Source organism: Acinonyx jubatus, chromosome E4, assembly GCF_027475565.1.
Source record: "Acinonyx jubatus isolate Ajub_Pintada_27869175 chromosome E4, VMU_Ajub_asm_v1.0, whole genome shotgun sequence".
Lineage (NCBI taxonomy): Eukaryota > Metazoa > Chordata > Mammalia > Carnivora > Felidae > Acinonyx > Acinonyx jubatus.
Window position 1 is genome coordinate 5,095,075 of NC_069395.1, and position 25,900 is coordinate 5,120,974.

General features: G+C 47.1%; 1 protein-coding gene across 1 annotated transcript; it reads right to left on the reverse strand.

The window, feature by feature from the left end:
- Window positions 1–1,146: 1,146 nt before the first annotated feature.
- CD84 (CD84 molecule) lies at window positions 1,147–25,691 on the reverse strand. The gene is made up of 8 exons (XM_015076210.3): window positions 25,202–25,691; window positions 13,770–14,117; window positions 7,409–7,660; window positions 6,922–7,041; window positions 6,238–6,270; window positions 5,116–5,213; window positions 4,421–4,480; window positions 1,147–2,500 (listed from the first exon to the last, which is right to left on the reverse strand). Exons 1-8 carry the CDS (start codon window positions 25,284–25,286, stop codon window positions 2,435–2,437), a joined length of 1,062 nt encoding a protein of 353 aa, XP_014931696.2. The 5' UTR covers window positions 25,287–25,691; the 3' UTR covers window positions 1,147–2,434.
- Window positions 25,692–25,900: the final 209 nt, after the last annotated feature.

A 25,900-nucleotide genomic window follows, 5' to 3' on the forward strand; every position in this document is an offset into this window, starting at 1 on the left:
ACCGAAAAGGCCCACGTGGACCCACAAGCCCCTGGGGAGGTGCTGCCTTACCTGCTCTGGCCACTAGGGGGCCCTGCCCCTGAGACTTCAATTTCTTTTTGAGAGAGAGAGAGAGAGCGCGAGCGAGCAGGGGAGGGGCAGAGAGAGAAGGAGACAGAGGATCCGAAGTGGGCTCTGTGCTGATGGCAGAGAACCCAATGTGGGGCTCGAATTCACGAGCTGGGAGATCATGGCCTGAGTCGACCTCAGATGTCCATCCGACTGAGCCACCCAGGGGCCCCGAGATTTCAATTTCAACACCCATTTGGGAAAGCTGGCCCATCTGGGCGTGATACGAGATTCCGTTCCATCGAAGGAATAGTTGCGTAGACCCGTCGGTCACAATCTAGTTCGTCTTAAATCTGTGGAAATGAAGATCACCCCCATTTTACAGAAGGGGAATCTGAACACCGAGCCCTGAAGGGATGGGGTGAGTAGCTTCCATCTTCATAAATCGGAAGATCCACAGGAAGGGAAGAGTGAGAGACAGGAGCTCGGTGGTCCTCAGTCCCAAAGGCCACGTGAAGAATTCCCGGCGTGTTCTCACGGGAGACCCAAGGGACTCTGGCCTCTGGCTCTTTTCCTTCTCCCCCACTCGCCAGGGGGGCTCTAGGACACTAGCAATTTGACTGGCTGAGCGCACCAGGGAGAGGCGGGGCGGGTTAGAGAAGGGCGACGTTCAGGAGGGGTCCCTCAACTCAGGTGAAGGTGAGACATGCTTCCATTTTAGGGTCTGTTGAATGTCACTTTGGGGCTTCTCCATCTTTAGGACAAGTCTCTTTATCTCTTCCTTCACGTGTCTCCCTAGGGTGACTGCCTCTCACCTCACACCTGGTTCACTGCTTCAGTTCATGTGTACGTTGGTCTAACTCTGAAAGTCTCCCCCCCACCCCCATGGCCGTACACTGACGTCTGCCTTCTGACATTTAACGCTTGCCATGATCAGATGCCGCCACGCGTATTGGCTTCCGTCCACCCACACTTGCAACGTGTACCTTCCATTTGAGCTGGCCGGTCATTTTCAATCCTATTCAGTCGCACTTACTCACATCAGGGCTCAAGGCATGGTGTTTGGGGCAGTGGATGCACGAGTGACTGACACTCTCATCTCTCGTGGTCACTCTTTAATGTCATGACGTCATGGATCCTGCCCTTAAGCGTATACAGTGTGGAGGGAAACAAATATAATGACGTATGCTGTGGGGCAGAAAGAACTGAGGACCAAGGGGGGAAAGGAGTTTTAAAAAGCCATGATTAATTTGACTGGAGATCGTTTCGATGGTTCGGTTGTACTCACTTCTCCTAAAGTGCCAGAAAGAAAGCCAGTCAATTCCTTTTGGCCAGTCGGATACTGGGTATGGTCTCTTCTTGCTGACGCTGCTTGGAATAGGTGTTAGTCTGGCTCTGCAGAGAAACGGGACCGACAGGAAAGCAATATATACAACAAGGAGCTGGCTTGTGTGGTGATGAAGACTGAGAAATCCCCAGGTCTGCAGTCAGCCAGCTGGAGAGCTGATGGTGAAAGCTCCAGTCCAAATCCAAATCCAAACCCTAGGGCAGGAGCACTGATGTGCCAGCTCCAAGACGGTCAGGCAGAGAGAACGAATTCTCCTTTACTCTGCCTTCTTCTACCCAGGCTCTTGATGGATTTGGTGATGGGCGCCCATACTGGAGTGGGGATTAACCTACTTTACTCGGTCTACCAATCCAAATGTTAATCTCATCCAGGATGGATACCCCTAGAATAATGTTAATATCTGGGCACTCAAGCGCCCAGTCACGTGGAAAGCTTGGCTAGAAAGAAAAGCTGAAGAGGCTTCTGAAGTACAGCCTGAAGAAATATGCCCCGACCACCTCGTCCCTACAGAAAGACCACTTTCCAACACTCCATTTGGAGGGTGCGTCTGCACAGTGGAGAGCTACCCCTCCAATGGCTTCCCAGGCGACACCGTCACATGTGGTTGGTTGGGCTGGTCCAGCCAGCTGTCCCCTGCACGAAAGTTTCCGGGCAGAGGGGCAAGCGGAGGCTGAAATGCAGCCCACCCTCTGCTCGTCAAGCCACACACTTGGGAGGGGCTGTATCCGCCTCCGGAAAAGGGGGTTTTTGCCTAATTTGCCCAAGGTGCTGTGTGGACCGTGGAGGCCGTGCACCGGGGCCCCTCCCGGACACTGAGCGTGGTCAGGGCGTCCCAGGCGGTGCGCGAAACATCAATCCTTTCTACCTATGGGGTTGCTGGGAAGGGTCATCACCTCCAGTCACGAAAAGTCCCGTATTGGGGTGATGGTTTGTTATCTCCAGGTAAGATCCGAACAGAGGGAGTCTGGGTCTGGGGCATCTGCTGGAACACATGATGTGGGAAGCTCAGTGTCCGTAGAGTGAATGCCGTCCAGCAGCCTAGATCACATTTTCATAGGTTGAAGTCCCAGGAGGTTTGCCGTCCTGAGTGCTGGTCTTCCCCATCTGCGTACGAGGAGATGGAGCTACAGGTTAACCGTGAGCTGCCGCTGGGGAACCCCAGCCCCGGGCGGCACCCAGGACGGTTCTGTAGAGGGCACAGGGAGGTGCCTCCGTTTCCCTGGTGCTGGCGGAATCTGGGCCAGCAGGGCTCTGCCCTTTGCTGGGTCCCTTGCCTCTGCTCCAGTCTCCCTCTCGGAAGCCCTTGTGCAATCAAGTGCGTGGCCCACACAAAAGCAGCAGGCGGGAATGGGGGTATTCGCTCGGATTTTGATCGTAGGCTCAAACTACCAGTATTCCTGGTTCGTAGCGGAGCGCCAGCTCCTTCTGAACCCCCATAATTGCACCTCACACAGCGGAGGGTCACTGCCACTAGTGTCCTGTGGTCTGATGGCAGGGAGCTCTGCAGGCAACCTTCCCACCGGCTGGCGGAGTCTTAGCCTTGGGGCTAGGGCTTGGGCTTGGGGCTGGCGGCTTCGCCACCGGGGGTTCCCAGGACTCCCCACTCCCCCACTGGCACCCCCCCCCAGATCCCCCAAGAGAACATGGCACGGGCCCTTAGTCCTGACATTCTGACCACCGACCTCCCCTACTGCCTGGTCCGTGAAGGGTCCCGTGTTCTCAAGGGAAGTGAGCCGCGCATGGGACTAAGGCCACGGTGAGAGTGCTCCAGTGTGGAACTGGCAGGTGTGAGCTCTGCTTTGGGCCCGGCAGACCCGCAGCCCTCCCCAGCCCGTTCCCAAATAAAGCGGGCCCAGGAGGAAAAAAGAATTTTCGAAGGACGTAGGGACCAATTCCTAACCTCCGTCCACCTGGTCCAGAGGACACGCTTCAAGATGCTGCGAGCCGAGAAGCCCTGATCGATTCCTCTGACCAGTCCTGGCCCATATCATCGCCCGTGTCCTCCCGCTGTCCTTCCGATCCCGGCTCAAACAGGCGGCCACCCTGCCCCTCACTGCCCGCTTCTCCTTCCCCTTCCCTCCTTCTTTCCTCAGTCGCCCCTTCACTTCCCCCTCCCTCCTTCCTGCTCCTGAGCACTGAGGAAGAAGAGGTCCTTCTGTCTCATTCTCCAGGACACCGGCTTATCTTTACACCCCAACTGACCCGTGCACGGAGTTCTCTTGCAAACTCCCAGACGCCCTACTGGTTCAGCTCTTAATTCTTACTCCCGATCCACTGTAGCCAATTTCCTAATATTTCCTCCCGCTCTTGATTTGTTCTCATTGCCTCACTCTTCTCCCTTTCCCCTAGACTCCCCGGGTTCATACGGATCTCTTACGATGATTTTGCCCAGCTGCTCAACAGCCACACTAACAAAACATTTGATTCGCCAAGAGACCTCTAATCTGTCCTTCTGACTATAGCGAAAAAGGATCCCCAGACAGTGACATCCCCCAGACTGGAAGTCCTGTCACAGCACAGGACTACCTTTCCTCTTTGTGTATTCCAGAGCAGGACACTGAGGCCCGGGGCCCTGTGAGTGTCACTGCTCCGTCGCAGATTGTTGTACGGGTTGCATACTGTAAAAGTCCTCCGGATGTAGGGAATGTGGAACTGAAATTCAGCCTGTGTTCTACTTGCCGGTCTGGGTGACTGGTGTGGGTCTGTGTCCGTCCAGAGGGGGGCACCTGGTTTCTCTAATTTTTACCCTGTGAGCTGGTATGGCCCCAGGTGCTCTAGAGGCTGGCGTTTCCACACCAGAGTTCAGAGGCTCCTGCATGTACACGCAGGCCAGCTGTCGGATGGCCGTGGACCTGGGGAGCAGGACTCATGCGTGAGATACCTGCAGACCAAGGCCCTGGGCACTTAGTCTCGGGAAGTACAGAGAAGGGGACCGAGGGAACCCGCTGGCCCCTGGTGGCGTAGGCAGGGTACAGCAGAGTGGCCAGAGCACGGGACCACAGAAATAAAAACACAAGGATTCACCTTCTCAGACTGCAGTGTGGAATAAATCCCGTTCACGGGCTCCTCCTTGGCAGGGCGCTCCTGTAAAATACCCATCTTCCCCTCAGTGAGGGGCCCAGGCGAAAACCTCTCGAGTTCCCCTTCCTGCTTCTGCCCCGTCTCCTGCCCCCTGCTCCCATGTCACTAGTCAGCCACCCCCAACCCCCAACCCCCTCACGGCCCCCAACCCCCGCCTCAGCTCTGGTTCCATCCAGCGTCGGAGAGGGTCAGGGTCGGGTATGGGGAGGTGAGGGAGGGGCAGGCGGGTGAATGGCCAATGGGAGGAGGGGCTGTGCTGCAGCCAGAACAGGAAGTTGAGTTCAAGGGGACCTTTCAGTTCTGTGCCCTTGGAGGCCCCTTAGCCCCCTGTTCCTGTGCCAGTGGCCACCGAGTAGCCCTCACCTCACACCAGGTCCCCCATGGAAGGTGGGCCATCCCTAAGGAAGCCTCTGGCCTCACCCACAGCCAGGCCCCCATGTGGAAGCTGATGGCCTCCAGCCCTGGAGGCCGCCATGGGGTGACAGTTGGCCATGTTCCTGTCCTCGTAGAGGGGCTCCTGGCATCATTTTCCTGACATGACGATTCTTGGTTGGAGACTCCAGATCCTTGGCCTGTTGTTCCCTGGCTCCTGGGGGTGTGTGGGGGGGGGGAGTGGCCCATGAGTAGTATCAGCTCACCTTGGACTGGGGGATTTCATCATAGATTCTGCCCTCTGCTGGTGGGGCATCTCTCGTGACCATGACATAAGCGTATATCGTTTTCCTAGAGATGGCATCTGTGTCACAAATAAACAGAGGAGCGCAGGGTGTGAGAGGTGGCTGGAGTCTAGAGATGAGCTATTATAACGTTCTCTTTTTTGGATAAAGAAATAAAGCCCTAAAGGGTCAAATGGCTCCCACTGTCTTGAGACGGATGCTCGGGTCCTTGGACTGCCTCTCTGTCTTCTGGGGATTTCATGTGTTGTGGGAGGCACTGGCCCAGGCCTCACTCACCCAGGGCTCCGTGGGGACCCTGCCTGCTCTAGGGTCCACATTAGGCTGACGACATTCTCCCAGCCCCGAGTGGGTTGGCAGAGGACCTCCTCCTCCCAGGGCGTCTCTGGCACTTCGTGCTGACCGCCTGGCTGGTCAATTGCCTCTTCCCATGAGGTCTTGGTTCTTCAACCAGATTGATTCTCTCTAGTTAGACACTGTTTTGGACTCCTTCACTGTTACCACCTCAATGTTAAGCACATAGAAGACACTCTATAAACATGCGTTGTTGTAGGGCCCCGGGGTGGCTCAGTGGGTTAAGCGTCCAACTCTGGCCCAGGTCATGATCCTGCGCTTCCTAAGTTCAAGCCCTGCATGAGGCTCTCCGTTCTCAGCCCAGAGCCCACCGCAGATCCTCTGTCTCCCTCCCTCTCTCTGCCCCTCCCCTGCCCCCCCCCCCAAATAAATAAACAACAAAAATCCACGCATGGTCGCTTGATAGATCTACACGGTCAAACACTTCCTAAGCTCCCTCTGTGCTCCGGGCTGTGTGTGAGGCCACGGAGAGGCAAAGACGGGAGAGACCAGTCCCTACTCTTAAGAATTCCTGAGCTGTTAAAGGCATTCACCCCAGTGTGTTCCTCTCCTTGGAACACTTCACGGTGAAGTTAAAAAGAGATGGCCAGAATCTCGGGCCTTCATACTCCAGTGCACCTGGGACCTTCCGCCCAGACTGTCTGCAAAGCAGAAGCTGAGTCTTAAGCAATCTGCCGTGAACTCATCTCTCCCAGTTGTCATCCAGGGGGAACTGCGTGGCTGAGAACTTACCAGAGTTCTTCCTGGAGGTCTTCAGGTAGGAACCTAAGGAATCAGACCCAAAGGAGAGTCAAGGAACATGGAGGCAGAGGTGGGGCCTCTCTACATCCAGGCTTGTTATTAGGATTGGTGGGGAAGGAAGGTTTCGGGAGATGGTGGGGGTTGGGAGGCACAGGAGGGTATAATGATCCTCTGGGACCCCAAGATCAGGGTTTCTGAGTTGCGAATGGCACACTCACAGAAGGATCCAGAAGGATCCAGAGGTGCCTAGCGATGACCATGGAATGCAAAGTTAGTACATGTCCCTCAACGACTCTCCAAAGGTCATAGACAAAATGGAATTGGAAGTGACCCTGGAAACCCTCTAGTTCAGATCTCATTTCACGTGTTGACAACACTGAGCCAGAGAGGTAAAGACACCTATCCCGTGAAGCACAGCCTCTTAACTGCAGTACTCAACTCAAACCCAAATTCTGAGCCCACCAGATACTGGCGACCTCAGGAAGAGATTCTGAAGCGCACTCAGGGCACTGGCATCCAGGACGAGGGGTCATCACTGGAGGTGGTGGGGTGGGGCTCAGAGGAAGGCAGGTTCCCTGGAACAGAGGACCTCTCCACACTACCTTGGATAAATGACTCCAGCCCCAGGAAGAAGGAAGGTGCGTTTCCACACTTTACCTACTGGAAAAATCTTACCTTGTCCTCTTTTGCACAGAAGGCACAGAAGCACTGAAGGCACAATGACAACAAACAGAAAGAGCATGGCCAGCCCGCTCAGCAGCCCAGTGTGGCGGGGACGGAGGCCCGCTGCCGCGTCTGGAAACAGAAGACACAAGGAGACTTGCTCTCAGGAAATAGGCCCACGGGCTTGCCCCCACTCAGGGGCACTATCAAAAATGGGGTCCCCTCCAGGGGGGTGCCAAAGCTCCAAGGGAAACTCTCCTTTCTTCTATCAAAGGTCAGGATTAGACACGGAATCAGAGGGCCAAGCGGGGGTGGCCTCCGGAACACCCCAAGTGCCTGGCCTATCTCCGACAGCTTTGGGCTCTTTGCCAGGTCCTCCTGGGGGGAGATGTCCCTGGAGACCGGGCCTGGCGTGAGGGAGGGACACTCCGCTGGGGAACGAGGCCCAGTTGAGGCCTCGCCGCTAGGAGGCTAAGGAGAGACGGACAGAGCTGTTCACCTGCACAGAGCTGTCGGGCCAAGATGGAGTCGGAGCTGTTGCTGACAGGGTTCCAGGCTGTGCATGTGTAAGTCAGCTCTTGGTTGTCAGGGGTCTGGAAGATTCGAACGACATTACCCTCTTCCCCCAAGGGACTCCAACTGTATGTGACATTCTTTTCTTCCTCTTCCACAGAACACGTCAGTGTGACATTACAGGTGCTGTTGACAGATGCCATTAAACTCTGAGTAATCTTTGGCTTCCCAAGCCGACCTGGGAGGGGAAAACGCATGTGTCCATAGTAAGCTGGAGCCGGCCTACACCAGCCTGTGAGAGCCAACTGTTAAATCTTCAGAAATGTTTTTAAAATGTTTTTAATGTTTATTTATTTTTGAGAGAGAGAGAGAGTGGGAGCGGGGGAGGGACACGGAGAGAGGGAGACACAGAATCCGAAGCAGGCTCCAGGCTCCGAGATGTCAGCACAGAACCCAGTGGGGGGCTCGAACTCACGAACCATGAGATCATGACCTGAGTCGAAGTTGGACGCTTAACCAACTTAAGCCACCGAGGCGCCCCCAGAAATTTTTTCAAAGGGCGGTTAAACACAGCCATCATGAAAAATTAAATTATAAAAACTTACAAAGAACTACATTGCATTTTTTAAAAAAGCTAATACATACTCAAAACTCACCGCTTTCTATTTTTTTGGACAATTACAATTATCTGTGCTTTTAAAGTTACTCACATCTGTCGTATCTGTCTTTTGTCACGCTTTACAAAGTCTTCCCAATTCTGCCTGTCTTAACATGAGCCACGCGCAATGGGAATATTTACACCGCAGAAATTGGCCAAGGTTACAAACTTGGGCTGGACCGACTGCGTTGATGATGGTCACTCTGGACTGAAGAAAACAGTAGGTGAAGGATTACTAAAGCAGATTCGGCTGAAAAATGCTTCCAGTCTGCAGCCATTACATTGTGAATAGCACCAAAAAACGAGGAAATCTTCTTCCGGCGTCTGAAAACGGTTATGCAATTCAGAAGTTGCTCACATCGATGTGCAAGTGAAGCTCTGTAATGAGTTTGTTGAATCACTTTTTCCTCATCGGTTAGTGTAACGAAAACACCAACCAATATTCCTGTTGGCTTCTTCGTCGATTGCAACGTAGGTTGAGTGGCATAAATGTCCAGCAAAAATCTGTGAAAGCATCTGCAAATATAATTGGCTGTATGGGATTTACAATAAAGACTGCTGTATATTTTATTATCATTTATGAAATTGTGTGTCGCACATCCTCTGTGTCAATAAAATCTCTGTGTGTGAGCATGCACATATGTGCCATCGAGAACCCACTGAACATTTATCAGCACCCCACTGCACGAAACAGTCTTTAAAAACATTTGGGGGGGCACCTGGGTGGCTCAGTCTGTTAAGCAACCGACTCTTGATTTCAGCTCAGGTTACGATCTCACAGTCTGTGGGATTGAGCCCCGAGTTGGGTTCTGTGCTGACAGCGAGTAGCCTGCTTGGGATTCTCTCTCTCTCTCTCTCTCTCTCTCTCTCTGTCCCTCCCCAACTCACACTTCCTCTCTCTCAAAAGAAATAAGTAAGCATTTAAAGAGGTTTTTTTACTCTGTTTTCTGGTGTATTTTCATTAAGTTGTTTTGTTTTGTTTCGAAGTGCCCATGGTGAAAAGTTACAGTCTCTCTCTCTCTCTCTCTCTCTCTCTTTTTTGGGGGGAGTTGACTGTATGCCTCTTTTATTTTTATTTATTTTTAGTATAATTTATTGACAAATTGGTTTCCATACAACACCCAGTGCTCATCCCAACAAGCGCCCTCCAGTTACAATCTCTTTAAAAAGTTCACTAAAAAAAAAAAAAAAAAAAATGTTTTTACCAAAGCACTCAAAAGGTAAACTGTACAAGTTGTAGGCTAGGAAAGGGTTAACTGAAGAACAATTTATATTTAGTTTGAAGTAAGAGCTATCTGGGGCCAGCAGAAGGAAGGGGGAAGATCTTCTCTCTTTTACCAGCAGATAAGAAAACGCCCACATTCAGAGTTGGTAAATTTAGTTCATGCTTGGCCAAGCTGCGGTGCTGGGTTTTTTCCTTCCACCATAGTCACGTGGGAAGGGCTCAGAAGGAACCGGCATGTAGCTTTCTAATTCATGTGGTGTTTCTAAAGTTGTCTGTGCATGTGAGGGAGACTATGGGAAGTAAGAAGCTGTAAAGGCTTCTTACTCCAACCTCACCAGAAACCCTGGTCCTAAGCAGAGGGGTCCTCTCAGAGGGGTCTATTCCAGAGCAGAATTAGTGGTGACTTATGAAAAAACTCCCAAGTTTGAAGTAACCTTGATGAGCTATAAAGGTGACAGATACAGATGTATACAGCAAAAAAATAAGCGTGCGTGTGTGTGTGTGTGTGTCTTTAGAAACTTGATTTACAAGAATGTTGAAGTCTCTGCTTGGTATTTACTTATTTTTAGAAAGACCATTTTTTAAATTTTTTTGCCGGGTGTTGAAGTGGGGAGGACTGGTGATGAATAAGAGCCTATCTCGTTTTTTTCAGCAGGAACAGAGAGGTTACCAGAACCAAGCTGCTGGGCAGAGGTCAGAGCTGTGGTCGCGAGTGGGAAAGCCACTGGAGACCCGTGTCTAACCAGGTTCTACTGCTTTCTAGAGTGAGGACACATACAGCTTCGCTGAACCTTCACTCTGTCATTTACAACACGAGGATGCTTTGTTCCTGCCAGTGTTGTTTGTTGTGAGGACTGAATGAGCTATTGTATATAAAGAACACTTTACTTTTGGGATGAGCACTGGGTGTTGTATGGAAACCAATTTGACAATAAATTTCATATATTGAAAAAAATTAAAAAATTAAAAAATAAAGAAAGAAAGAACACTCTAACACCCAAATGTCTGTCTATCTATCTATTTATCTATCTATCATTTATCTATCCATCTACATTAATTATCTATGGGAAAATCAAAATCAACTAGCAACAATGACTGCCTTGGAGAAGGAAGAGTTGCAATGCACTGTATTGTCTTTCTCTCTGTGCATATATTGCCTAAATATGCGTGATTTCTCTATATTTTAAAAAATTAGGTGGTAGAATGCCAGACACAGAGAGTTCAATAAATGTCAGTTCCCTTCTCTTCATCTGCTCAGCTACCTCCCTAAAAGGTACAGATTTTGGTATGTGGGCAATCTGACTTTCTCCGAGACTTTCCCGTGGTCTGTCCTAACCGCAGGTGGCATAATACCTTCCAAAGATCGAGTGGGTAAAACTAAACATAAAAAGATGAAAACAAACGTCTTGAAATTGAATACCCTCTTTAGTTTCCCAACCAAAGTTCTTGAATGAACCAGATATTTTCTAAAGTGTCCACGGCAGGGTGCGGTTCTTTGACTGTGTTACACGTGCCCAATCCAGAGCCTCCTCTGTCTAGGAAGCCCTTCATAATTAGAATTTAAAATAAGGACTAAGGGTTAAAAAGTTAGTAATGACTAGTCATTAGGCATCAACTGTAAGGCATGGGCTATCCTAGGAGCTCTCTCATTTAATCACACCTGTTATAAGCTACATTCTACAGATGAGCACATGGAAGCCCAGAGAGGGTAAACAACTTGGCTGAAGTCACACTACTGGCAAGAGATCCAATGTCAGCATTGATGCCCTTTCCACTATGCCTTCCATCCAGATACAACCTGAGTCAATCATGCTGTATGAATTGAGCACTTACAATTGTCCGCCACTGTGTTGGGACCTGGGATTTATTATGTGTCATTCATTCTTTCATTGAACACATATTTCTGAAGCACCCACCATGTGCCTGACAGGGTAGGTGCTAGGGATACAGGGATGGACTTCATATACAAAGTCCCCGCCTTTATGGAACTTGAATTCGGTGGCTTAACTATATACCTGAATGGTATCTATCTATCACAGTGTGGCTTAGCCACATGTCTGTGTTCTTCTGCTGTGAGCAGGTGGATGGTGAAATCCTTGAGACATGGCTCAAGTATGATGCAGGCTAGAAATTACGGCTGCTCAATAGAAACAAAACTATTGTAATTCACTGTAAAAGGGAATCACTTTTGTAATTAAAATGTTTCTAACAGTCACATTAATAGTGAAAATAAATTATATTAATTTTAGTAACGTATTTTCCTTAACCTAATATAGCCGAAATGTTATCTTAACCGCTAACCAACATAAAAATTATTAATGAGGTATCTTAGCTTCTTTTTTTGGTGCTGAGACTTGGAAATCTGGCATGCATTTTACACTTATAGTACATCTCACTTTGGGCTCACCACATTTCGAATACTCAAGACTCACATGTACCACACCAAGAGTGAACCCTGATGTAAACTTTGGACTTTGGGTGGTGATGATGACTTTATGTACGTTTTCACTGTAACAAATGCACCGCTGGTGGGGATGCTGATCATGGGGGAGGTAATGTGTGTGTGCCAGGGGTGGGGGGTGGGGAAGTCATGTGTATGTGCTGGGGGTGGGGGGTGGGGAGGTCATGTGTGTGTGCCAGGAGGGCAAGGTGCATATGGCAGCTCCCTGTGCTTCCTACTCAATTCTTCTCTGAACCTTAAACTTCTCTAAAAATAGAGCTATTTAAAAGACAGAAGAAAGTTCTGGAGACGCTAATGGCGGTGGTTGTACAGCACTGTGAATGTAGGTAATGTTACTGAACAGTACACTTAAAAATGGTTAAAATATTAAATGTTACGTATATTTTATCAAAATAAATTTTTTTTAATGTTTATTTATTTTTGAGAGCGAGTGAGAGCCAGAGCCAGCAGGGGAAGGGCAGAGAGAGAGGGAGACAGAATCCGAAGCAGGGAGACAGAATCCAAAACGTGAACTCGGGAGCCCTGAGATCACGACCTGAGCCGAAGTCGGACGCTTAACCGACTGAGCCACCCAGGCGCCCCATGTCACAATAAACCTTTTTTAAAGAAAAAAAAAAAAGAGAAATGGATTTACCATATGTTTTCATTCTTGGGCATTTATCCCGGAGAAACACAAACTTGTTTCATACAGAAACTTGTACGTGAATGTGCATGGCCGCTGTGTTCGTAATCGCTCCAAAGTGGAATCAACTAAAATGTCCCTTGATCGATGGAATGGTGAACCAACCTAGTACATCCATACAAGGGAATACTATCCAGCAATAAACAGATATAAACTATTGAGGCCTGCAATAATTAGGATGAACCAGAAGTACATTATGCTGAGCGAAAAAACAACCAATCTCAAAAGCACACATGCCACACGAGGTCCATCTCTGTAACATTCGTGAAATAACAGAAAGATAGATGGGAGGAAGGGATGGGCATCTCCCAGGAGTTGGGGAGGGATGACCAGGAAGGACTGAGGGAGTCTTGTCGCCATGGTACAGTTAAGTACCTTCACTGTGATAGCGGTTGCCCGGTGCAAGCTACGCGTATACTCACACGTGAACAGGCTCCATAGATGTCCATTGTCAGCTTCCTGGTTTTGATATCGTATCACAATTGCGTCAGATGTTACCACTGGGAGAGGCTGGGTGAAGGGCACACAGAACCTTCCGGTACAGTTCCTTACACCTCGCAATGCATCTACACTTATTTTAAAATAAAAAGTGTCTGTTGTTTTTTTTTTAAAGTACTTTCCAGCATTTGACTTCGGTTCAGGTCACGATCTCACGGCTCATGAGTTCGAGCCTCACATCAGGCTTGCTGCCGTCAGCACAGAGCCTGCTTAGGATCCTCTGTCCCCCTCTCTCTCTGCCCCTCCCCCACCTCAAAAATAAGCATTAAAAAGAAGTTACAATGACCTATGAAGACCAAAAGGTGGGGCGCCTGGGTGGCTCAGTCGGTTGAGCGTCCGACTTCGGCTGAGGTCATGATCTCGTGGTCTGTGAGTTTGAGCCCCTCGTCGGGGTCTGTGCTGATGGCTCGGAGCCTGGAGCCTCCTTCAGATTCTGTGTCTCCTTCTCTCTCTGCACCCACCCCTCCACTCTCTGTCTCTGTCTTTCTCTCTCTCAAAAATAAATAAACACTTTTAAAAAAGAAAAAAAAGAGTACTTTCCATTCCCTATCTCCCTTGATCCTCTCAGTGACTGTGGGAAGTGAATAGTATGATTAGTCACATTTTACAGGAAAGAAAAATCAGGCCCATGGGACACACCGCTGACTGAAGATTCCGTGGCTAGAAACAAGAAAAGGCACCTCCTCTTTGTTAGCATTGATGTGTTTATACAAGCATGTACAAGGGCAAAAAGATTTAGGGAAGCCAATTGTCAGAAATGAAGGCCTTCTATAGACAGCAAATTTGCAAAACAAAACAAGCCCCCTGGGCTCCCGCAACTTACGATAGACTTGCAAGTTGTAACGCCTGGTGGTTGTGACCGTCGTTTCAGCCATCTTCAGATTTATGTCAGCCCTGTAGATGCCCGAATCTTCCACCCCCAGATTACTGATCTCCAGGTTGTAGTTCTGGCGGGAGACATTTATTCGGTCATTGTAATGTTGGTGGGTCACAGTGACTTTGGGTGCTGTTCCTGGGTCTCCTGGCGTGACGAAAGCAACAGACGTCTCAGAATTCCAAGCGATGTTGATAACTTGCTGCGGTTGTTGGATGTTTAGGGGGAAAGTGACCGACTCCCCCAGGATCCCAGTCACCGGCAGGATGTCTGTGTCACTCCCAGCTGCTTCCAGACCTGGGGACATACAAAGAAAACCATAGCCATCTGACTGTACCTTTGGGAATTCCCTATCTCCCCAGACTTGAGCCTCCCTGAGGATCTGCCCCAGATACAGCTCATCCAGCTTCTGGAAGTTTTTCTTCCTTTTTTTTTTTTTTTTTTTTTTAAGATATTCTACTCTGCATATAATGTTATGATGGCTAAATTGGCTAAAGGGTTCTCATTCAAAAACTAAGTTTCCAGTGAGTTTCAAGGGATCTATTTCATCAGAAACGTTTGTCTAGACTTACAGACCCACATCTCTAAGAGATTTGAGGGATGACGACCATAAACTTCCAGAAGGTTCGAGAATTAAATGTCTTTCTTTCCCCAGATCATATTGCCAAGGACGGAAGAGGTGACACAAGAGCCTGGCTGCTGTGGTCTCTGCAAAAAGAAAGTTACTGGGAAGATACTGGCAGAGAGGGCTTTAGAGGCTCTGGAGTAAATATTCCCCAGGCTGGTGATAGGGGGAGGTCTTTTTTGTTCACTTCTAAATCTCCAGTCTCTGGAAGAGTCCATGACATGTAGTGGGTGCTTAGAAAATACTCGTGGAATGAATTAATAAATGGAATTCACCTCTGTGTTGCCTGGAATCTCTGGGAACCACTTCTGAAGTAAGCAAAATTCATTTACTCATTCATACATTTGTGAACGAATGCATGTATTTATTCAAAGTCAGCTTTATTCTAGACACTACAGCAGGTATTCATTAATTATATTTACAATACCCATGTTGCTGACCATAATGTAAGGAGCTGGGGGATACAGTGGCGAGTAAAAATTGATAAAGTTCCTGTTCTTTTTTGCAGTTAAAGAAGAGATCAGTGTTGATCAGAGACCCACAGATGCTCAGATACAAAATATTTAGTGGGCTTTCGAACAATACAGATTTGAGCTGTGAGGCTCCGCTTATACATCCATTCTTTCCATAAATGCAGTCCAGTCCTGTCGATGTATTTTCTCTTCGTTATGATTTTCCTTGTTGTCTTTTTATTTTAGAGAAAGAGATCATGAGCTGGGGAGAGAGGCAGAGGGAGGGAGAGAGAGAGAATCAGGACTCGATCCCACGACCCTGGGATCATGACTTGAGCCGGAATCAAGAGTTGGACGTTCAACCAGTGGGGCTGCCCAGGCGCCCCAACCTTGAAATTCGTAATATGATTTGAACAAGGGCGCGGATGTCTCCATGTTGCACTGGGTTGTGCACTCGGGGCCAGATATCCCATGGCCTTTTTAAAGTCAAGCCCTCGCACCCAAGTACTCGTCTGGTCTGTAGATTCCAGTTACATGTGAGAACAGGATGTGGTTTCTCTCTTCCAACCCCAGGAGTGTGGAGGCAGTTTGTGAAGATGATCCAGGGCTAGAGTTCATGGTAATTGTGCCACCACAGAGTGGAGGGTGTGTGATGCTGTTTTTCAAACACGATTTCGCCCCCAGAGCAAGTTGCTCCGGAAATGATGCTGGTGTATCATATGGTGATGAGGCAGGCGCACGGGTAGGTAGGTGGAGCTGGTGAGGATCCCAGGCTCACTAAGGAAAGGCCCAGGGCTCACACATGCACCCGACGCGGCCTCTGCCACCTTCAGACCCTCCAGCTGTGGTCTCAGAGAGGTGGCCACCGCGCACCGCATGGAGTGGAAAGATAAGGAGGCTGAAGATGTAGGCGCTGGCACTGCAGCTTATCAGCCGGACAACCTTCACAAAGTCACAAAACCTTTCTGGGTCTCGGTTGCTTCATCCGTAGAATGGAAATAATAACCCTAGAACCTGTGCTACCTAATTAGCGATCAGCAAACCAGATCACAGACACACAGATACACATAACTCTCCTTTGAAAAATGAGGTAGTAAATGGTAAATTCAAGTGAATGTAGAGACAGTAATTACAGTAGGAATCTAAAGAAGGGAGAGATCACTGAGCTACAGAGGTTAGGGAAAACCTTTTAGAGAAAGCAGAATTTGAGGAGGACCTTGAAAGAGGGAATAGAATTTTACTGCATAAAAAGGGGAAGGGTGGGTGTCTCAGGTCTTTGGGCTCTGAATAAAAGTTCTGAAGCAGAAAAACATGCATGTGGGTTGCATGAATATGGATTTGCATAACGGGGTAGAAAGAGATAAGGTGGAGATATATATCTGGTTTAGATATGAGGCAGCTTATACCACAGAGGGGAACTATTAAAGTTTTTGAGAATGAAGATTAAAATGATATTTTTGCGTCCTAGTACTACGGTAATGATGTGTAGGAAGAATAAGAGGAAAGAGAAGCTGGGCTTGAGAGACCATCTTGGAGGCCATGGTAGCCATCTGCACATGAACCTGAGAGTGAAAATGCGAATGGAAAGGAAGTGCGGAATTTGAGAGATAACGCAAAGAAAGGCAAGGAATAAGGAGGAATCTGAGAGAATTCAACCGCTCAACAATATGTTTGTGGGCATCTACTTTGTGTCAGTGAAAACTGATAGATACTGGAAGGCTAAGTTTATGCTGGAAAAAAGTCCAAAGGAGAAAACAGATTTAGTGTCAGAAGTATTGAATTTGAGATGATGGTGGACCATCTCAGTAAGTAGTTGGAAGGATGGAAGGTAAGGAAGGAGAATGGGCTCAAAGTATTGCCTGGGGACTATGGCAGAATCTGCCCATCATTTCCAATATGTGTTCTCTCCCTCATTCTTAGCAAGAGAATGCCTAATTTTTAGCAGGGGATATGGTCACTCAGGATAAAGATTACATTGCCCGGTGCTCTGCTAGCTAACTTTGGTCATATGACTAAGTTCAGGTCAAGGGGATGAGAGTGGAAGTGTCGTATATGACTTCTGTGTCTTTAAGAAGAGGGCGTTTTGCTCTCTGCATCTCTTCCTTGCTTCTTGCAGGCTGGGATGTTATGACAGCCGGATCTTAGACACACATTTTGTATCAAGAAGAGGAAGCCAAGTGCTGAGGACAGTGGATCAGGAAGGCTGAAAAAGTATCCCTCACAACTTTGTCAACTATTCAGTCAATGGAACTGCCAGCTCCAGACTTTTTCAGATGAGCAAGAAATAAACTTCTTTCTTTAAGCCGCCCTTCTTTTTGAGAACTGTCACTTGCCATTAAACTGAAATCTATGTGGTTTGGGAATCATCCGCAAAGAGGAAGGGATGGAAGGAGAGGTGAGCCACTCAGGAAGAGTAAGGCTGAAGTCCAAGGTTGCTTTGTGAACAGTGCTCACAGCCATAGAGGAGGCACTACCAAAAAAACCTAAATAGACCAAGTGGCAAGAGAGGCACCAATACTGGACAGTATCATGGAACCCGAGAGGAGAAAGAGTCTCAAGAACAGATGTTTAGTGATTCCGAGTGTTCAAGTGGAATAAAGACTGAAAATAGACCTTGGCTTTGTCCATTAGCAGGTTGTTGATGGCCTTTAAGAATGTAGTGCAAGTAAGATGATTCAACTGGAGGCCAGAGTCTAGAGGACTGAGAATAGAATAAGTGGTAAAAAGTGGAAAATCCTGATCATGAAAGAAAGGGGATAAAATAGAATGGTAGCTACAGAATTAGGTAAAACTAATTTATTTGATTTTGTCTTAAAATAGAAGAGGTGTCTACATGTATATGGTCGATTAATTTCGGACAAAGAAACCAAGGACATATAATAGAGACAGGACAATCTCCTCAATAAATGATGCTGGGAAAACTGAACAGCCACACACAAAAGAATGAAACTGGACCACTATTTTATACCATAAAGATGAACTCAAAATGGATCAAAGTCTTGGATGTAAGACCTGAAACCGTAAAACCTAGAAGGAAACATACGTGGCAAGTTCCTTGAAATCAGCCTGAGTGATGTATTTGTCAATGCGACACCAAAGGCAAAGGAAACAAAAGGAAAAATAAACAAATGGAACTACCTAGAATTAAAAAGCTGCTGCACAGTGAAGGAAACCATCATCAAAACACAAAGGAAACCCACTAATGCAAGAAGATATTTACAAATCATATATCTCATAGGGGGTTAATATCTAGTATATATAAAGAACTCATACAACTCAACAATGAAAAAAACAAACAACCTGACTAAAAAATGGTCGGAGAATCTGAATAGAGACTTTTCCAAAGAAGACATAGATGGCCATAGGTACGTGAAAAGATGTTCAACATCACCAATCATCAGGGAAGAGCAAATCAAAACCACATCTATTAGAATGGCTATTATCAAAAAGACAAGAAATAACACGTGCTGAAGAAGAAGAGGAGAGAAGGGAACCCTCATACACTGTTGGTGGGAATGTAAACTGGTGTAGCCTTTATAGAAAACAGTATGGGGATTCCTCAAGAAATTAAGAATGGGAACTACCATACGGTCCAGCTATTCCACTTCTGGGTATTTAGCTGAAGAATATGAAAGCGCTAATTCAAACAAGATATATGCACCCCTCTGTTCATTGCAGCATTATTTACAATAGCCAAGATAGGGAAATAATCTAATTGTCCATCAATGGATATGAATGGTGATGGGTTACTACCCAGCCATAAACAAGAATGAAATCTTGCCGTCTGCAATGGATGGACCTTGAGGGTATTATGCTAAGTGAAGTAAGTCAGAGAAAGACCAATACCGTACGGCTGCACTCGTATATTAAATCTAAAAAAAAAAACAAAAACAACTAAACAAATACTACAAAAACAAACTCATTGATATAGAGAACAGATTGATGGTTCCCATAAAGGGTTGGAGGGTGGGCAAAATGGGTGAAGGTCAACGACACGGTGATGGACAGTAACTAGAGTTCTGGTGGTGATACTTTGTAGTGTATATGGATGTCAAATCATAGTGTTGTACCCTTGGAACTTATATAATGCTATATACCAATTTTATCTAAAAAAAAAAAAAGACAGAAGAGAAGAGATTAGTTGGGGTAGGTGGTAGAGAAGAAGATGACAAAGAGTCTTCACATAAAGAAGAAGATTTCCCCGATCGGCCCCACTCTAGGTTGGGTGTTCCTTCCTACTCATGGGCTCTCTGAAGCTCTGTGTTTTCCCTTCACGGTATGTGTGCCCTGTTATGTGGCAGTCGTGAACCTGTGTGTGTTTCTGGATGCTGTGAATGACCTGAGTGCAGGGACTTTACCCTCAAATCCCCAGACCCGGGACAGTGCAGAGACACAGACCACTAACACTTGCCGTTGAATGAAAGGTGGAATGGAAATGGTGGGCAGTGGAAACGCAGAGGTTTTCAATCAGAGGAGGGTCATGTCTTAGTGTGGAAAAAGGAGATGATACCTGAAAGGGCGGGGCATTTCGTATATTGTTGTAGGTGTGGGGGTGGAAGAGAGGCCGCTTGGGGGGGTGGAGGGAACACAGGTTTGAGCCAGGTGGGGCTGTATTCAAGTTCAATCCCTGACATTTACTGAGACCCTTATCGTTTGCTACAAGATGGGATGTAAAAATACCCACCTCACAGAATTGTTTGGGGGCACCCACAGGTGCTTAATACATAGCAGACATTTTGGAGTAGAGAGGATAAAAGAGAAGATAGCCACGCTCGATAGCCTGCATCTCTTTAGAAATGTAGAAGGTATGGCCACCTGCTAAGAGGAAAGAGGGGAGGGCGGGTCTAGCTAAATGTAAAGATTGGGAGCACGGGTGTTGAATCCAGTCTATCTGAACCTAGCTGTGCTATGTTGAGAAAATTATTGAAATTCTCTTAGTTTCCTTACCTCTAAAATGTGGATAATTACTTTGAAAATTTTTTTAATGTTTATTTATTTTTGAGAGAGAGAGAGACAGAGTGCGAGCAGGGGAGGGGCAGAGAGAGTGGGAGACACAGAATCTGAAGCAGGCTCCAGGCTCCGGGCTGTCAGCACAGAGCCCGGCATGGGGCTTGAACTCACGAACCGTGAGGGCATGAACTGAGTTGAAGTCGGACCACCCGGGCACCCCTAAAATGTGGATAATTATTAAATGCAATTGCGAAGATGTGTACTCTGTTTAATGCCTGGGACACATAAATGGTAGTTGCCATTATTATTTCGATGAATGTAAAAATGTTGAGGAAGTGTTACTATAAGGAACATCCTAGAGAGTCGGTAACACATTGATTAAAAGGATAAAGGGGTTGCTGACCAGCCTTGGGAGGCCAGTGAAGAAGAGGTGACCCGTATTTACAACATCTCTCAATGAGGGTGACTTCCTGACTTCATACACCAGACCACAGAAGGGAGAGGAGAGCATAGCAATACTACAGGAGAAGCAAAGGCAAGAAAAGGCTGGAACCCTGGGGTGTGGGTTTGGGGGTCCCCTTAGCGAAGAAAAACCAGACTGCCTGAGCCTAGAGTCCTGGACAGCCATGAGACCCTGGGAAAGTGAGCAACCTCTCTGTGCCCCAGTTTTATCGGCTTTAAAATGAAGCGACTAGTGGCACTTACCCCGTAGATGTGTTACAAGGGTTAAATGAGTTAATGTTTGGAAATTTCTGAGAACAATGCCTGGCATATAGTAGGCGCTTGTATGCGTTTGTTATATCAAGCAAAGAGCTGTGGTTACAGGGATGAAAATACACCCCAGGCAACTCCAAAGGGACAAGGAGACACGTTGGAGAAGGCCAGCACAGAGCTGCCACCGAGAGCAGCAACGAGGAAGAGTGTGCTGTTGCCTAACGCCCATCTGCGTGCCCTGGCATCTCCAGGATCCTTCAAATAAGCATTTCTTGGGCTTTTTTGGGCTCTAACTAACCATCCCCTCCTCTCCTCCCACCCACTGCCTCTCCTAGATCAATAAGTCGGGGTAGAACCCCCCCCCCCGATTTTGCAGCCCCGGAAGGGGGGGTGGAGGTGGCTGCGCCCTACAGCCCCGGGAAGAGAGTGCACTCCAGCAGATTACACTGAGTGAAGGGAAGCAGAGACCAGAGAGGAAGCAAAGGGTTGAGCAGCCAGTTTTGTGTCATTCTCCATGAGGGTGGCAGGTCCTCGGTCACGAGGCTTTAAGAAAAGGAACCGACACCCCCACACGATACTCTACTATTGTCGGCTGGATTCTTTTTACTTTCTGTCATCTTCTTTGAGGTCTGGGTTGACTTGATCCATTTCTTCAAAACAAACAAACGAAAGCAAACATGCACACAAGTTCTCAAACCCGGGTTGGGATCCTGGCCAACCACTGTTCTATCACCACTTGCCTCTGTGGCGTACAATCAAAAGTTGAGTATAATGAAGAAAATATGGGTGCCTCGTGCCACCAACATCTGTCCCCCAACTGATTGCTCATACCTCTTTCTTTTCCAGCTTCCACATAGGTAAGCCTAGTAACCCCAGATTTGCAGGTTCATTTGTCTCTAAGGTTCAGGACAGGAAAGATTTGATTCAGGAAACACCTGAATAGCCTGGGTGGCCTAGCACTGAACTTGGAGCTCCCATTGTGAAGACACGTTGGCTGCTTGGTCAGTCACCATGCTGATCTCATGCCTCAGCGCATCAGGCCGCCTCCTCTTAGTTTCGTGTTGGCACACAGATGCAGCTTCCCAGCCTCTATTTGGAAACTGGATTTTTGAGCTGATATCTTGATATCCAGTTTCCCCCATACATATTTTTTTCTTTTCTATAACTGGGCTTCTGCTTTGGAAGCCTTTCTGATTTTGGCAACAACCTGCCCAAACCTCTTTCTAGAACAGAGGCTTTATCTTTATCTCAAAAGTCGCTCTCTACAAGGACTCTGGACTAGTGACCAGTGGGATCTCACAGGACTCTCCAGCCACAAAGTCTTGTGTCTAACCCCCAGGATGATGGTTGGGACTTATCTGTGGACAGATAGATACCCAGTGGGTCCACTCACCTCTTAGACTTCTAACTATCGACTTCTGGAATGCTCCCACTCACTGTATTATACGTTCGACAGGACACCAAGACCTTGTTGATATTGGACAGCCATGAGACCTTGGGAAAGTTAGCAGCCTCTCTCTTTGTTTACTTTGAAGAAGCTAATTTGAGTCAACTCACATCATATGGATATGACTGGTACTTGAACCATGTCTGGATATGGTCATTTCCTTGGATATTCTGCCTCAGTGGCCTGCCTACACTTCTGTTTGTTGTCAAAGACTTGCCCACCAGCCCCATTCTCTGCCTGAATACTCCTGTCTTTGCGGGAATAAATCACCACTCTCCACTGACAAGTCCCAAAATGCAATCACGATCAACATTGGGGGCAGTATTTTCTCCCGTGTCAGCGTCAAAGTGGGCAAAGGCAGTCTTGTTCAGTGGTTCAGTCTAAAGACTTTGGAGTTCAAATCCTACTTCCTCCACGCTTTGGCTAAACGATCTCTAGTTTTCTGGGTTTCATCTGCAAAGTTGGGGTATGGATAATACTCGTCTCATATGCTATTGTGGGGATTAAGCTAAATAATACCTATAGACAATGTAGAGCAATGATCCATAAGTGATTAGTTATTACTATTATCGCTGGAGGGCAGGAAAGGCAAGGTGGGTGAGGGGTTGAAGAAACTGAAGCAAGTGTAGAGAAAAGGAAGAATTAAAAGAGCACGAGAAAGAACACAGAGAAGGAAACGGGCACGGAGCAGAAGTGGGGGACTTTTCCACCTTCTACCCAAGAGGGTGGGTGGCTAGACACGTGCAGAGTCAGTCAGGATCATAGTCACAAGTCATGATGAGAGAGTGGCATTTGAAGCATAAGACTGTGAGTCTTGGTTCTTTGAGAAAAGTTTTCCAACATGGAAGAGTCATGAGTTTGCCTGCTCAGACTTCTTTTATTTCAGTGATTTCAGAGGAATCTTTTGCATACGTCATTTGCGAGCACCTTCTTCCATTCAGCAGGTTGTCTTTTGGTTTTCTCGACGGTTTCCTTCGCTGTGCAAAAGGCTTTTCTTTTCACGCAGTCCACATAGTTTATGTTTGCTTTTTGTTGCCTGTGCCTCAGAAGAGATATCTAGAAAAACGTTGCTATGGCCCATGTTGCAGAATTACAGCCTGTGCTCTCTTCTAGGATTGTTATGGTTTCTTATCACACAGTTAGGACTTTAATCCATTTTGAGTTTATTTTTGTATATGATGCTAGAAAGTGGTCCAGTTTCGTTCTTTTGCATGTGGCTGTCCGGTTTCCCCAGTACCATTCGTTGAAGAACATTCTTTTTTTTAATGGCATATTCTTGCCTCCTTTGTTGAAAATTAATTGACCATATAATCATTGGTTTATTTCTGGGCTCTCTACTCTCTTCCATTCATCTATGTGTCTACTTTTGTGCCAGTATCATACTGTCTTGATTACTACAGCTTTGTAGGATAACTCAGGGATTGTGATGCCTCCAGTTCTCTTTCTTTTTCAAGATTGCTCTGCCTATTGGGGGTCTTTTGTGGTTCCGTCTGAATTTTAGGATTGTTTATCCTAGTTCTGTGAAACATGCTCTGGGTATTTTGATAGGGATCACAGTAAATCTGCGAGCACTTCAAAGAGCATCAAGAAATTGAAAACTTGAGGCTCCTGGGCAGCTCGGTGGGTTAAGTGTCCGACTTTGGCTCAGGTCGTGATCTCACAGTTTGTGGGTTCAAACCCCACGTCAGGCTCTGGGCTGCCAGCCCGGAGCCTGGAGCCCTGCTTAGGAAGGTGTGTCTCCTTCTCTCTCTGCCCTTCCCCGGCTTGCACTCTGTCTCTCTCAAAAATAAATAAACATTAAAAAAAATTTTTTTTAAAGACGTTGAAAACTTAATGAGAGGAGGCCAGAAAGAGGGTAGCAGAAAGATCTCTGGCTTTGGGATTGGAGGAACCAATGTCCCTTTCAAGCCTTATAAATTTCAGGCTGTGAAACTTTAGGTGCATTGTTTAATCTGATCTTAGCTTATACTTTTTTTGTATGCAACGGGATTAACAATATCTATTCCTGGTAGTGGCGATCTCCATGGAGCTCAAATGAAAGGAGCCACAGTTTTAAATGGTCAAAGGAACCAGAGAGAGCAAAGTGTATTGATTTCTACCTTTTTAGGAAATCCCAACCCACCAGATTCTCTGTGTTCTAACACATGCCAGGAATTTGCTCGTCCATTTTCCCAAGGGGGTAGGAGAGACTATATGTAGACTTAGAAATGTCATCAGGGGTACCTGGATAGTTCAGTCGGTTAAGTGTCTGACTCTTGATTTTGGCTCAGGTCGTGATCTCAGGGTCGTGACATCGAGTCCTGCATTGGGCTCTGCCTTGGAATTCTCTCTCCCCCTACGCCTGCCCTTCCCCTGCTCACACAGGTACACATGTGCACGTGAGCTCTCTTTCTCTCTCTCTCTCTCAAAAAAAAATAGAATAGAAATGTCGAGCATAGTCAATTTTTATATACAGAAGGCTATTGTTTGAATTTAATGAGAAAATACAGGCAATGACAAGACACTCCCAGATCTGTGTTAATGTTGCATAGTTTTCTTTGTACTAACAACAACAAATATTCATGTGTCCTTGTAGGTTACTGTTAAGCCGGAGGTAAGAAAAACAGTATTTCGAGTTCTCCATTTCTTTTTTGAGATCTAACTTACTTGCAAAATGGAAATACCAGTCTCTTCCTCATTTATTTTAGAGGGTTTTGGAGGACAGAAGCAGAATAATAATAGCTCTGAATGTGCTTTGAAAACAAAGGGAGCTAAGAGAGATAAAGTGTCCACGATGATAATTACGAGCATGCATTACTCTAACCTGGGGGAGCAAGGACACATCCCCAGGAAGGGCACACCTCTGTCAAAAACCATGCACCAGAATCTAAGGCCAAAAAGAAATGCTTTTAAGTTATTCCAGGTTTTAGATGGCTTTCTGGGTGGGCTTACCAAGTGCTGTCGCTCTGGAGCAGAGGGGTTTGTCTCAAACCGTTGGACACTGGGCACAGACAAAATTCAGAAATATAAACTCTAAAGCTGAAGGACAGTTACGTTTGGATCCTAGGTCTCTCCCCAGCCAGTTGGATACCTTTTGAGACCCAGGGTGTGCGCACTAACATAGACCAAGAGGGCAAGTCAAAGTCTTCCTCAAGGGCGATTTCTCAAACTTAATGGAAGTCTAGGAAGGGCACCAACAAAGGTCAGAACTCACAGGTTTGCAGGCAAAGGAGCAAGGTCCACAGGTAGTGCTGACCCATCTTCTTCCAGCGTGTAATCATATGTGGACAGGAAGGCATTCCTCCGGCAAAGAGACAGTTTCACGTGAAGTTCCCTTGCTCAGTTTATAGCCCCGACTAAGAAAGGAAGTGTGAGCTAGCGGATTGGGGAAACACTGGCCCATGTATTACGATGATAATTTTTTTCCCATTGTATAACACAAAATGCCTAGCATTAATTAACTATTTGTTCAACAAATGCTTATTGGATGCTTGCTGCGTGCCAGGCGCTCTTCTGGGCGCGGGCAATATAAAGTGCGACAAAGCAGCGGATGTCTCTCCCTTCGTGGAGCTCGAGGTTCTTGCTGGGGAGATCAACCATTAAACACGCAATTCCCACAGAGGATGGTAAGTGTTGCAAGAGAGAAAATCCGGGGGACTGGGAGAGCAGCAGGGGTCTCTAACCCAGGCAAGGTGAGTGTGGGGAAGGCTTTCTAGAGGAGCTGAGAGTCCAGCTGGGGCAGACCTGAAAAGCAAGTTCGCATTATTGGGCGAAAGGCGGTAGGGGAAGACAGAATAGGAAGAATGTGTTGACACGATAGGAGTCTAAAAATGGTAACAACTCACATTATGTAATTATAGTTATATGTAATCATATATAATAGGATTATATATAATTCTACTATATATAATTG